The sequence below is a fragment of the Sceloporus undulatus genome, chromosome 3 (assembly GCF_019175285.1).
Source record: "Sceloporus undulatus isolate JIND9_A2432 ecotype Alabama chromosome 3, SceUnd_v1.1, whole genome shotgun sequence".
In the NCBI taxonomy this organism is placed as follows: domain Eukaryota; kingdom Metazoa; phylum Chordata; class Lepidosauria; order Squamata; family Phrynosomatidae; genus Sceloporus; species Sceloporus undulatus.
In genome coordinates this window covers 26,920,357-26,934,623 of record NC_056524.1, presented here as the reverse complement: position 1 = coordinate 26,934,623, position 14,267 = coordinate 26,920,357, and the positions used below count along the sequence as shown (strand labels likewise).

The 14,267-nt window shown below is 40.8% G+C and overlaps 1 protein-coding gene across 6 annotated transcripts in view; it reads left to right on the top strand.

Annotated features, from left to right (window-relative positions):
* ARHGAP20 (Rho GTPase activating protein 20) overlaps positions 1-14,267 on the top strand; it is a 118,535-nt gene that overhangs the window by 24,201 nt on the left and 80,067 nt on the right. For 5 of the 6 annotated variants that reach the window (XM_042460162.1, XM_042460164.1, XM_042460166.1 and 2 more), the window contains exon 2: positions 11,119-11,204. In XM_042460162.1, the coding sequence (XP_042316096.1) occupies positions 11,119-11,204 (86 nt within the window). Of the gene's footprint in view, positions 1-8,384; positions 8,404-11,118; positions 11,205-14,267 lie in introns of those variants that run through there. The other variant, XM_042460165.1, reaches the window with a different exon arrangement.

Here is a 14,267-nt window from a genome sequence, read left to right as displayed (position 1 = left end):
GAAAATTTCTTCAGAGGGGGTTTGCCATTGTCATCTTCTGAGGCTGAGAGTGTGTGATTTGCCCAAGGCCAATCTACGGTATATGCTTGCATATCCAAAAAGAGTTAAAAAGCATCTTGGCTTCTAAAGTTTTGATTGTAGTAGTTAGTACTTACTAGAATCCAAAATATGAAAATGTTTCTCCAGCTCATTACTTATTAGACTGGTTTTTGGGAATGTAATCGTGGTTCAGAGAAATCAGAATCTTAATTTATTTGGGTTTAGGATCATCCAGTTTAGTCGTACATGCTTAATTGTGAAGTTGAAGGCTTTCATGGCCGGCATCCATATTTTTTTTGTGGGGGTTTTTCAGGCTATGTGGCCATGTTCTAGAAGAGTTTCTTCCTGACGTTTCGCCAGCATCTGTGGCTGGCATCTACAGAGAATGCTTGCCTGGCCACATAGCCCAAAAAACCCACCAAAAAAAACCTATGCTTAATTGTGTTGACTTCAGTGTAACTCTGTATGGGTTTGTATCAGTTGGTTTTTGTGTGTGTTGTAATCCTCTTTGAGTTTGGGATAATGAGTAGGGTGACTACAAAAATTATAACTTCCATAATTACTTATATGTATAAATACTGTACTCTTATGCTGCAGTGCTGATCTAATTTATTTGAAATCTCTCTGGCAGTTTTATTGTCTAGTCATGGGCCATTGCAAGTTCATCCAACCACAGCTATGTGCAGGTTAACACAACATACAGTGTTTAAACCAGCAGTAATCTGCCAATAAAAACTTTAATATCAAAAGCACAGATATTACGTCAGCAAAGTCTGTTATGCTAGAAGTGATAACTTGGGCTTTAGCATCAGTTTAGCTGTTGCAAGAGGTATTAGTTACTGGTTGTTAAACCCATTTTGTGTTACTCGGTATTTAATTTTATGATATGTGGTAACTGATGATATTTTGTTTATGACTGACCTGTAGAAAAAACATTTTAATAATAAGATATAGCTTCAGTTTTTTCTTAAACCATTTGTATGCCACTTTTGAATTACAGTAACCAAAGTGGTTTAATATGTCAGCATAAAACTCCCTAAAATATCGAAAACAAGGATTAAACAGCAGCAAGAAAAAGACACTCCCCTGATAAATCAGGCGGAGGAGCCAATAAAAAGTGGTCATGATTGTAGCTTAAAAAACAAGGAGGTAGAGCATCTTTAAATTACAAAAGACCCATACAAATCAATCAGAAGTTATTTAAAAGAGGAATCAGAATGGATTGTTATAAGCAAATGTTGTACTTTATATAAAAGGGAATTTATATAAGAGGTCAAGGGAATTTCCCCTCAGGATAGAGCTTTCAAGGATGGCCATGGCCAGAATGACAGCCCTGTGTGTGTATGTATGTACAGTGGATATCTTCAAGTCACCTGTCAGCTTATGGTGACCCCATGATTTTCATAGGGTTTTCTTAGGTATGGATTACCAGTTTCTTCCTCTGAAATATAGCCTACATTACCTGGTATTCCTTGGTGGTTCCCCATCCTAACAAGGGATGACTTTACTTAGCTTCCAAGATCAGACAGGATCTGGTGCCTTCCATTGCCTAGTCCCAATTTGAATGCTCATCACACATTAGTAGCTCACATGACAGAGTTTCCATTGAAGATTTTAATGAGTAGTGTGTGAGACCCATGAGGAGAAGACAAACCTGATTTCAAACTGTAAAGATGATGAGTAGATACCTCCTTTTGCTCCACAGATGAACTATACATACTACTCTAGATTAACAACACGTATACAGTTGGCCCTTCTTATACACGGATCTCTTATACATGGATTCAAGCATCCACAGTTTGAAAATGTTCCAAAAAAGTATACATTTCAAATATCAAACCTTGATTTTCCATTTTTTATAGGGGACATCATTTTGCTATGTCATTATATTTAATGGGACCTGAGCATCCACGGATTTTGTTATCCATGGGGGATCTTGGAACCAAGCATATAACAAGGGTCCACTTTATCTGATTGGCACTATTTGAAACAGAAAATTAATTATTGCTCACAAGATTAGAATACAGTAATAATCTTTCCAACTATAAGCAAACCATTGGTGTTCAGATTTCTGCAGTTTGGAATAATGTGTTACTGCCATCACTATTGATAATTCTGTATTAATACATGATAGCAGTAGGTTACAAACTAACCAGCCCATAGAAAAAAGACCATAGTTAAGAAAATGAGCATAGTGTGGGCCACTAAGTTCTTTGCACTAAAGCAGGCAATTCCCTCAACAGTCTGGAACGTTGGCAGCTAACAAGTGGCTCTGAGTAAAGCCGTTTTTCATGGACTCCTGACGGTCCTACCAAACTGTAATGGAAGTTTTGTTCGCATTACTTCTATTAGTGAATAAAACATTTTCCCTGCCCCAATATATATGGGTCCTGGAGAGAAGAGGAGAATGCTTTGTTTTTATTATACAGTAGGCCTTCAGTATCCTCTGGGGTTTGGTTCCAGTACCCCCCATGGATACCAAAATCCATAGCTCCTCAAGTCCCATTAAATACAATGGCATAGTGAAATGGTGTCCCTTATAGAAAATGGTTAAAAACAAGTTTTACTTTTTAGAATTTATATTATTTTTGAATATTTTCAGGCCTTAGTTGAATCCATGAATAGAAAATCTGTGGATACAGAGGGCCGACTGTACCTAAGTAACTGGTGTGGGCATTAATGCATGGAAATACGTTCCTAGAATCATGGAATTGGAGGAGACCACAAGGGCCATCCAGTCCAACCCTTCTTGCCATGCAGGAACTCACAATCAAAGCACACCTGACAGGTGGCCTCTGTTTAAAAACCTCCAAAGAAGAAGACTCCATCACCCTCTGAGGGAGTGTGTTCCTGTGTTGAACAGCCCTTACTGTCAGGAAGTTCCTCCTAATTGTTTTGGTGGAATCTCTTTTCCTGTAGTTTGCATCCATTGTTCTGGGTCTTATTCTCTGGAGCAGCAGAAAACAAGCTTGCTCCATCCTCAATATGACATCCCTTCAAATATTTAAACAGGGCTATCATATCACCTCTTAACCTTCTCTTCTCCAGGCTAAACATCCCCAGCTCCCTAAGTCTCCCCTCATAGGGCTTTGTGGTTTCCAGACCCTTCACCATTTTGGTCACCCTCCTGAACCCTGTAGAATACAGAAATTGCTCAGCCTTGAGTTGGATTATGCAAGTTGAATTTGGTTGTTTGGTATGATGTGAATGGGTTGTTTAGAACATCAGATCTCTTCCAAAGGCAATCCAAATTAATTTTGAATTATATTCATTCCAGGGAAAAAATTAATATTTAGTTTTATGGTCATCTGTTTGCCAATGAAGAAGGCGTTCTTGCTGAGAAACAGTACAAGAGTAAATAATTTGCTTGAGGCTTTCCTGGATGTTATGAGTTCTCTGAGTGGGGTTTCTTCAGCATTGGAACTTGGCATGCTTTGTGTTGGCTCACCCATGCAGACACATATCCCCGGTAGCAGTTTGGAACAAACTTGGAACTGTCTGAGCCATGTCAGTTTTAAAATCCCGCTGGGAAAAGCCTGAAGTCTAGGAAGATGGGCACACACTGCCAAGTATTAATCTGTTTCCGTTGTTCATGTACATTTGTGTGTACGGGTTTGTGTGCATGCATGCTTTTGGTTGAAAGGAGGCTGAAAACTCAGCAGCCTTGGCATTAAAACCATATTATGGGGAAATGTCTCCACCTTTTAAAAATGTCTGCAAATGTTTCTAATTAATGCCTCTTCTTTCCACCCAAGTTTGATTTAGATGACAAGTGATAGCCTGTTGCCAAATTTATGACATTTCATGGATTAAATTTAATCAGCTCTTGCACTGTCATTGATTAGTATTTACAGTGTACAAAATGCTGTACAAACTTTGCTGATAGTCAGTGGGCCAAAACGTGAAAATGTACAAAGCAGCAACAAGTAAAGAGGCAAATTTTTTGGTAAGGTTGGTTGATTAAGGTTTTAATGGTGGTTCCACTTTCAATAGCCCGTACTGTCAGGAAGTAACCAACCTCCTAATGTCGAGGTGGAATCTCTTTTCCTAGTTCGCGGGAGCAGCAGAAAACAGCTTGCTCCCTCTCATATGACATCCCTTCAATATTTAAACAGGGCTATCATATCCCCTTAATTTTTCTCTCCAGCCTAACATCCCCAGCTCCCTAAGTCATTCCTCATAGGGCATGTTTTCCAGACCTTTCATCACATCCCATTTTAGTCGCCCTCCTTTGGACACACTCCAGTTTCTCCACATCCTTTTAATTGTGGTGCCCAGAACTGGACACAATATTCCAGGTGGGGCATGACCAAAGCAGAATAGAGTGGCACTATTCTTACTTCCCTTGATCTAGACCATGATGGTGAACCTTTTTAGGTCACTGTGCCAAGGGTGGAGCTTCTGGCCGCCCAGGGGCAGGGGACCGTGCCAGAGGCGGGGCTTCCACCCTCTGAGGGTGTGGCTTCCCACCCTCCAGGGCGGCGATTTCCCTTGTGCCCTTTCCCCGGCCTCCACTGTGTCTCTCAAAGACGCTGAAGTCGGGGAAATTGGGGGAGGGGTGACAGGCGCGTGCCTGCACCGCCTGCCCTTCCCTTGGCCTCCAACTGTCTCTCAGAGACAGCTGGGGACCAGTCAGGCCCCGGGGAGGGCAGGAGCAAGGGTCTGCAGGCCCTGCTCCTGTCCTCGGGGCTTCTCCAGGCCGGAGGTGTCCTCCGAAGAACCACCCGGCCTGGTGAAGCCCCGCGGGCAAAAGAGGAAGCCCGGCCTCTCGCTCCCATCCTCGGGATTCCTCAGGCCAGAGTGTCCTCCAAGGACACCTCTGGTTGGGTGAAGCCCTGAGGGCAGAGCAGGAGGCTTCCCCGCGCTTTCCTTTTCTCCTTTCTCGCCCTTCGCTCCATGGAGCCCTTTCGCGCAGAGCAAATGCAGGCCGAGGAGAAGGAGGTAGGGCACGCGTCCCAGCCCCCTTCTCTTATATTATTATTATATATTATTATTAACCTTTATTTATAAAGCGCTGTAAATTTACAGCGGCTGTCAAACAATCTTTTTAATTAGACGGTTCCCTGCCCTCAGGCTTTACAATCTAAAAGAACATGACATAAAAGGAAAGGGAAAGGTGGTGGGGCTAGTAGGCTAATACATATAAAGTACATAGCAATACAGGAAATATTGTCGATAAAACAGCATCAAAAGAACATCAAATAGCAAAACGACATAGGCAATACCTGGGAACGCTTCTCTGACAGGATGGTCTTCAACTCTGTTTTTGAAGCTGGTTAAAGAAGTGATGGCCCTTGCTCGCGGGGGGAAGAAGGTTCCAGGAGTGAGGGGCAGCAATGAAAAGGGGCGAATCCGAGATGGGGCGAGGAAATCCTGGGCTGAAACAGCAGACCTGACTACCAGAACGAGGGCCCTGGTGGGAAGGTGAGGAGAAAGAAGGTCTGATAAGTAAGGAGGGGCCAGCCCAGGAGGGCTTTAAACGTCGACAGCAGGAGCTTGTACTGAATACGGAAAAGGAGGGGGAGCCAGTGAAGGGATGCCAACACAGAGAGAGTGTGGTCAGGCGCGGTGGGGATGTGATAAATGCGTGCAGCTGATGTGGACAGAGATTAAAGGACGGAGGTGAGAAAGAGAAAGCCCAGCCAGGAGGACGTTACAGTAATCAAGTCGTGAGACCAACTAGGGCATGGACCAGGATCTTGGCAGTAAGCGGAGAGATATGGTCGGATTTTAGCAATATTGTACAAAAAGAATCGACAAGCCTTGGCTGTGGTCTGGATCTGAGGGATACACGACAGAGAAAATCAAAGATGAAACCAAGACTGCGGGCTTGCTGGATTAGTTGAAAGAAAATGCTGTCCACAGAGACAGAAAAGGAGTGTTGAAGGGTGGGCTTAGGAAGAAAGACTTCGCTCCGCGCCAAAGGACTCCATGGAGCCCTTTCGCGCGGGAGCGAATGGAGGCCGAGAAGAAGGAGGCTGGGCACGTGTCCCAGCACCCTTCTCTGCGTGCCCTTTCACGCAGAGCGAATGGAGGCCGAGGAGGAGGAGGCACACTTCCTAGCCCCCTTCTCTGCGGCTCTTTCGCGCAGAGCGAATAGAGGCCGAGGAGAAGAGGCTGGGAGCACGCATCCCAGCCCCCTTCCTTTCAGCCTTTTCGCGCGAGCAAAGGGAGGCCAAGGAGAAGGAGGCTGGGCATGTGTCCCAGCCCCCTTCTCTGCGGTCCTTCGCTCTGTGCAAAGGACTCCATGGAGCCCTTTCGCGCGGAGCGAAGGTAGGCCAAGGAGAAGGAGGCTGGGCACGCTTCCCAGCCCCCTTCTCTTCGGCCTTCGTTCCGCGCCAAAGGGCTCCATGGAGCCCTTTCGCGTGGAGCAAAGGGAAGCCGTGAGGGAAAAAGGCTGGGAGGAGGAGCCAGATGCGCGCGTGCTCCTCCTTCTCCCAGGCGCCACATTTCACTAGCTTGTTTGAAGAATGTCATGGGGAACCCTGTCAAAAGCCTTACTGAAATCAAGATATACACAGCAATCCCTTCCTCTAACAAGCTGGTAGGCACATTTGAGTGTATCCTAATTTGTGTCATTTACACAGTTTGTGAGGAACAGGTACCTAGCATGGTAAAGAATATTTCAAGTAGGTGAAAGTAATGCAGGGCCAGTACTGATTTACATATATTCTATTTAAACAATTACCTGTTATGTTATTAAGGTAACATAAATACCTGCTACAGCGGCTTCCCTTTTTTTGTTTTAATCATGAATAAAAATACAAGCAAACTTAACAACTGGTGAATTAACAAAAGTAATACTTTTTAGAACAACATACTTGCTTCCAATACTGGTAAAATCTCATACACTATGAATATGTTCAAATATGTCTAACTGGTGTGCTTATTATTCATTATGTGGTTTGTGGATGGGAAAAAAGATTAAGCTATAATATACTTCAGGTACATATCTGGATAGTATAAAACAGAACTATAGATCCCGGGGTTCCATGGCACTGAGCCATGGCAGTTGATGTGTGTCGGCTTGGATTGTCTTTGCAGTGCGGGCGCAGCCTAGGTCCAACATACATTGTAGAAGTAGTGCAGTTTGGCTACTTTAACTGCCATAGCTCCATCCTACAGAGTCCGGGACTTGTAGTTTTGTGAGGCACCAGCAAGCTTTGGCATAGAAGGCCTTGTAGAACCCAGGTCCTGGGATTCTGTAGGAAGGAACCTGCAGTATTAAAAGTGGCTCAAACTGCATGATTCTACAGTGTTTTTGAAATGTTTAATTGTTGTTGTTGGTTTTTATAAAAAAAACTTTGTATTTTTGTTTTTGCTGTTTTTTTAACTTGGACTATTTAAATTTTGTTAGCCTCTTGAGCCTCTGTACTGGGAGGAAGGTTCCTTATTTGTGAAACAATTCATTCATTTCCCAACACCTTTCAAACTGGAGACCTAGTTGGTATGCTTTTTGCTTAACATTTAGAAAAAGATCCCTTTGGCTGTTTGACAACAATATAAAGAACTTAAACAGCAATCTGAATGTGCTGTCATGTAAAACATAATCCCTGACATACACCTTTCCAAAACTTAATGAAACGTTATGTTAACTAGTTTGATATTGCCCGCAGACTATAGGAACTATAATTTAATTTTACAAATGGAAAAATGAACCTTAGAGCTGACCATGTGTGAACCCTCTCAACTGAATTTGAACCCAGTTTTTAAAGCCCACGGTGTGGAACCTTTTTGATCAGCCATACATTTTTTAGGCAGAAGCAGCACCTTCGTACTTAGGCTAATGACTGTGTAACCCATGCTGTCGCCTTGATTGTCAATGGCTTCTTCATGGCCCTAGGAAGAACTTGAAAAGCATTCAGATGATGATGCTGGGGAACAACTGAGCAGCATTTGTTCTCCGCTTCTGGATCCTACCGCAGTTTTTTAAATAACAAAAAGCTCAATATTTTTGTCCAGTTCCTTGTACCCTACATGTGGGCTTTTAAAGTTGCTTTGTTTTCAGTTACAGTGTTTGCTTTGAGAGAACATCTTAGGTTTTTGCAATCCATTGCCTGTTAGTAGCCCCTTCACTTCGTAGTAATACACACACCATAAATATGTGAGCCAAAAGATAGCTCTGTATCATTATAAACTTACAAACTAAAGTTTAGCCCAGTTGTCCTATAGTTCAGGAGGTGGCCAAAGTATTGTGTGTAAACTGATTAACCCAATACACGGACTCTTGCACAACATAGACTATGTACAGTAGATCCATAATAGTATTTCCACTGTGTTTTGTGAGGCTTTCCCTATGAAACGGAAGAGAAAGAGAGGAGCACCATCAGGATTCCTATGGAGCTTAGATCATGCTGAGGAACAGTTAAGAGAGATGATTACGAAGAACAAATGATGGTTGATGTGAATGCGTTGATATCATCAGCTGTATTCTTAGAGTGTGCTCACTGCATCACCTCAGTTAAAGTATGTTAATATTTATTTTTGATTGGTTTAAGGGGGTGAAAGGTGACATTTTTTTGTGAGGAATGCCAGGAGTCCAAAATAATGCTGTCTTGCTTGGGACACATGAGGTTAAATATCTCACAAATAGTTTTTGTGGGTTTTTTCAGGCTATGTGGCCATGTCTAGAAGAGTTCCTTCTTCCTGACGTTTCACACCAGCATCTATGGCTGGCATCATTCTCTGAAGATGCCAGCTACAGATGCTGGTGAAATGTCAGAAGAAACTCTTCTAGAACATGTCCACATAGCCGAAAACCTACAAAAAACTATGGTTGCCGCCCATGAAAGCCTTCGACTTATCTCACAATGTCCCAGGAAGTTGCAGTTTCCAAAGCACCTGCTTAAGGCATGCATCTTGTTGATGTTTGGTATGTGTGCTAAAATTCTGGATTTCAGATGCTTTTTGCTGGATAGTCATTTTTTCCACCATGAGGCCAAAATTAAGTCTAAAGGGCTGGAGAGTAGTGGCTGTCCAGATGGTCGGGAATAATAATTTAAAGAAACATAGGAAGCTGCCTATATGAGCAAAGTCAGACTTTTGGTTTCACTAGCCAGTATTGTCAACTGAGCTGGCAGCAGCTCCCAATAATGTTGGAGAGAATGATTTTCTAGCCTATCGAGAGTTCCCTGATATTTCCTGGTGGTCTTGCATACAAGTACTAACTGGGCCCAAACCGTGCTTGGCTTTTGAAATCAGATGATAGTTGTTTTCAGGGTTGTATTGTAGTTCCCACTGGCTCCAAACCAGCATAACAATGGATGCTGTAACGCCCAATAAACGTGGAAAGCCTCATGTTTCCCATCCATAAGCTACCATTTACAAGCTTATGGGCTCAAACTGTTCGAGAATGTGAATGCCTGAAAATAAGAATAATAAAATATAATAATAATAATAATAAATAATAAAATAATAATAATATATAATTTTATTTGTATTGCCCTCTCTCCAAAAAACCGAAGTGGGATTGCATCATAATAAAAATACAGTATAATGCAAATATAAACTATAAAAATGGAAGTTTTGGGGGGAAAATATTTTTCTCTGATTTCCCCAAAGCCCTTTTCTCTAAAAAGAATTGAAAAAAATGTATTTTTAAAAAATAGTAGATTCATGAGTAAAATATTTAAGAAAGAGTTTTCACATATTTACTGCCCAACAAATCATTTGTAAAAACTATGCAAAACTATGTACCGCATCAGATCATTACAGTTCCTGGTTGCTGAGGTGTTCTTTACAATTCAGGACCCTGAAACTCTATGATAACTTTATGTCTAAACAAGTTATCCACTTAGCCCTCCATATCCTCAGATTTTTTTTATCCATGGATTCAAGCAACCACAGCATAAAAATATTTTAAAAAACATTTATAAATTCCAAAAACCAAACCTTAATTTTGCCATTTTATATAAGGGACACCATTTCACATTACCATTGTATTTAATGGGACTTGAGTAACCATGAATTTTGGTATCCAGAGGGTGTCCTGGAATCAAACCCCAGCAGATACCAAGAGCTCACTCTATATAAAGGCATTTTCAATCTGTGAAGGATGTTAATTTTTCATTTTTGGATTTTTACAAAAAATTGTCTTTAAAACTGATGACATCAGAATTTCTGAAATTGTTACATCCATGAGATGCACCAAGCTCCTACCTAGTTTCCAGCTGTATTTCTTTTCCTCAGGGTCCTTTGGTGGTATGATTCACATGAAAAGGAACATACGTTCTGTCTCTGAATGAGTTGGGAAGGTCTTTTATTAGAAATCCTGGAAAGCTGCCCTGTAGAGATTTGAAGGCATGGTGGTTTGACAGCTCTGAAGTATAAGGCAGATTCCTATGTTTTCTTTTTTATATATGGCTAGTAAACAGCAGCCTTTCTGTGGTGGATAAGTATTGCTTCCAACAACTGGGTTTCTCTTCACCATTCCCCTATAGCAATGTTTGGGATAACAGGCACGGACCTATCACATTCTTGGATTGTCACAACTAAAGTAATGTTAGTTCATTAATTATATTGTTTTTAATCTATTAATTGATCTGATTCAATTTATCAGTGGCAAAAATTGCTGCAAAGAAAGATTTATCCATTTATTTTTCAGCAACTCTTAAATCATCTTAGAGGCATTTCCTCTCTTCTTAAAACTGAATTGCCATCAACAGCCTTTATAATTATTTATATTAAAAAAAATAATGTAGACAGTATTTTTAGCTGATTTACTTTGTTGTCTGGACACGTCCAGGTGTACAAAATATTTTGGACTGCTACATACTTACTTTGGGAATGTGTACCACTGAGATAATGGTATTTGGTTCTTTTATCAGTTCAAGTTGTACCTTATCTTTTAGGCACTCAAAAGTTGCTTTCAATTGTGAAGGATGGTACTAATGTTATAATTGCTTTCTATTGTAAGATCTGGATTGCAGATTCCAGGAATGATTTATTGGGCAGGTGGGACTGCCTTGTATTCTGAGAACTAGAAAAACAGTTTCTACTGTCATTAACCCTTTTCATATTTTTCTTCCATACATTTGTAGTAGAGATTTCTTACATTTTATTTTCTTTGTTTTTCCTCAGAAAATGAAGAGCTTGGCACAAAGACGTCAGTCGGCACCATCTCTGGTTCTCAGCAAAGCACTGAACAAGTCCAGAACAAATGCCAGGTAGGCTGTAATGTCTTTTTGAAAAAACCTGGTTGTCCTTCAGAAAACCCAACAGATTTCTTGGTCCAGATTTTAGACAGATAGTTGACCTTACAAGACTAAGATGGTGTCTTGGGGAACAGCTGTAAACCATTCCCAGAATAACACAACAATCTTTTCATGATCTTTGCTAAAGTGCTTTGCCTCTGCTAAACATGTGTGCAGTTGAATGTGATCAAAATGCCATGAATTAAGTTTGCTACAATTTTAAAAAAAGATTTTAATATTGGGCATTAATTTTAAAAAATCTATGTAGTTCCTCATAATGTTACCTTGTGACAATTTTGTTTTATTTTTTATCATGTTGTGCGGAGCCCTTACAATGCCAAGATAAATAATGTTTTCAAATAAAGATTTACACAGACAAATTAATTTGTTAAAATCAGGTATAGACTGTATATTGATGGTTTACAGGTTGCCCTATACATTTTCTTCTTTGCTTGCTTCCCTTCCTTTTTTACTCCTCCTTTCCAATTGTCAAACTCTAACCAAACACTAGTTTGGTTGGTGGCAGTAAGTGAAAAAGTCACATTTGCAATATGTGGCCTTGCAGCATCATGTAAATTAAATGTTTTCCTCTAGATTATATATAGACTGTATGCTGAACATTGCTTGCCTGTTCATCCCTGTCCTCTTCTTTGCAACTGGCAGACTCTAGCTTAATTGATGACGACATGTTGAGAAACTGTCACTCTTGCAGTGTGTGACCTTACAGTTTCATAAAAATGAAAAAGCTCCTAAAAATGGTATTTATGTGATACAAAGTGGGTTTATTTTCCGACAAACCTTCACTCTTGACATGGATGAGGTAAGAGGAATGGATCAAAGCGTAATGTCATCTGGTGAATTTAATGGCTGACTGAGCATTGTACCACATTGTCATCCCTTGAAGTCATGGCTTCTCTGTTGAAAAAGAATCAGAAATGTGGTTGCCTCCCAAATAATCTACCTGTTTTTTTTCCCCATTATGAAAATGTCCTCAACAGACAAAGATATACTAGTTAGCTTATTATACTTTCAGTTGTGAGACAGTATGGCTGCAGTTATCCTTGCATTAATAATAATAATAATAATAATAATAATAATAATAATAATAATAATAATAATAGGATTTATTTATATACTGCCCAATCACTGGGAATCTGAGCAGTTTACAACAGAGGGGATAATAGACAGTTCCCTGCCCACGACACGACACAAAAGGAGAAAGGAATGGTGAGGGGGGAGGGGATCAGGTCCAGCAGTTCTTCTCTCCCACCTGAAGACTTTGTTTAGGGATCCATGTTATGTGAAGCAATAAGCTTTGGGCCCTAGGCAAAGTTCTTCTTAGTCTTGGTATTTTTTCTAGTATAGTAGTTTGAAAGTCTGGTTTCTCTGGCTGGTAAGAACCTTGTGAAGTGATCATACATAACGGTCTGAGTGAGAATAGCCATGAGTAAGCAGGGAAAGTTTTTTGCAGTGCATTTTTAGATTTGGTATCCTAATGACCTCTTGTTTGAATGTTTCTCCATTAGTTCTGGAGCTACAGCTTAAAAATAAATTATTAAACTGAGTGGTCCTAAAGCTAAGAGGAAGAATGGGAAACCTCCAGCCAAAGGCTGGGTTAGATCCTTCAGATCTCCTCTCTGGACCTGCCAACACTCCAGAAGCCCCAATCCCTTAGGGAAGAGTCTCTGATCGATGATGAGGATGAGTCTTCATGGCCATGTTGCTTGTTTTTCTTCCTGTGCATAGAGCAATGTGTAGCCTGTTTTCCATGCACAAAACATATATATGAGTATAATAGTTAATGTATATGAAATGGAGTGTGCTGGGAAGATGAATGGGACTGTTGCATGAGAGAAACAGAAGTGACCACTAAAGTTAATGCCCCAAAACCATGGGTCCCTCACAACATGCTTCCAGAATGATTGAAGAATTTTGTGGCAAGAGAATTTCCCCCATTCTTGTTAATGTTTTCCTGTACGATTACTACCTAGTAACAGGACCAGCATGGTGTAGTGGTTTGAGTGTTTGACTGCGACTCTGGAGACCAGGGTCAAAGCCCACTCAGCCATCAAAACCTATGGGTAAACCTTGGGCAAGTCACACTGTCTCAGCCTCAGAGGAGGGCAAAGGCAAATCCCCTCTGAAGACATCTTGCAATGCAAAACAAGACAAAACACTGTGATAGGTTTCACCCTTAATGCTGCCAATAAATCAGAAATGACTGAAGGCACACAACAAAACTGATTTTAAAACGTCCTGTCTTCTGGAAACTATATGCATGTGTCTTGGTTGCCCCTCACCCCTTGCCCAAATAGCAATAGCATTGACATGTCTATATGCTTCATATTGACCCTAAGCAGTTTACAACGTGTAAGCCAATTGCCCCCAACAAGCTGGGTAATTCATTTTACTGACCTATGAAAGGATGGAAGGCTGAGTCACCTTGGAGTCCTACAGGATTGAAACTCACAATGGTTGTGGTGACTATTGTCATTTAACCAATGGCACAACCAGGCTCCAAAGTTCTGGGTTTGTAGAACTCAGGAACATGTTGCGTGCCATCTGGATCATCGTACGGTGTTAGTCAGTTCACATAGAGCACTAGGCCATGCCATTGAATTAACATTTTGCCACAATGAAGTGGACAAAAAAAATAACATCCAGGGGTGGTAGAAGATCAATATGAGTACATCCTGCTAAGAAAGCTTGCTTCTTGCTATTTTTTTCCTTTAAATTCCCTCGCTTAAATTGTGAAATATTAGCAGGTCACTTAGCTAATGTTTAAGTCTCTTATATTGTCCTCAGAAAGCTCTGTGTTGTGTCACCTATCCGTCAATGAGCTATATTATTTTTCATCCCACAGTCCCATAATCTCTCTCCGTAATCTTCTAAAGCAATCTACTAACCTATCCTATATTCATACAATTTAAAGAGTTGCAGCTCATTAAAGTTATTGGCAAATTACAATGGGAGACAATGGCTCTTTTAAAAACCGAACACGTTGAGGTCAGTTGTCTTTATTTATTCCCCCTTGCT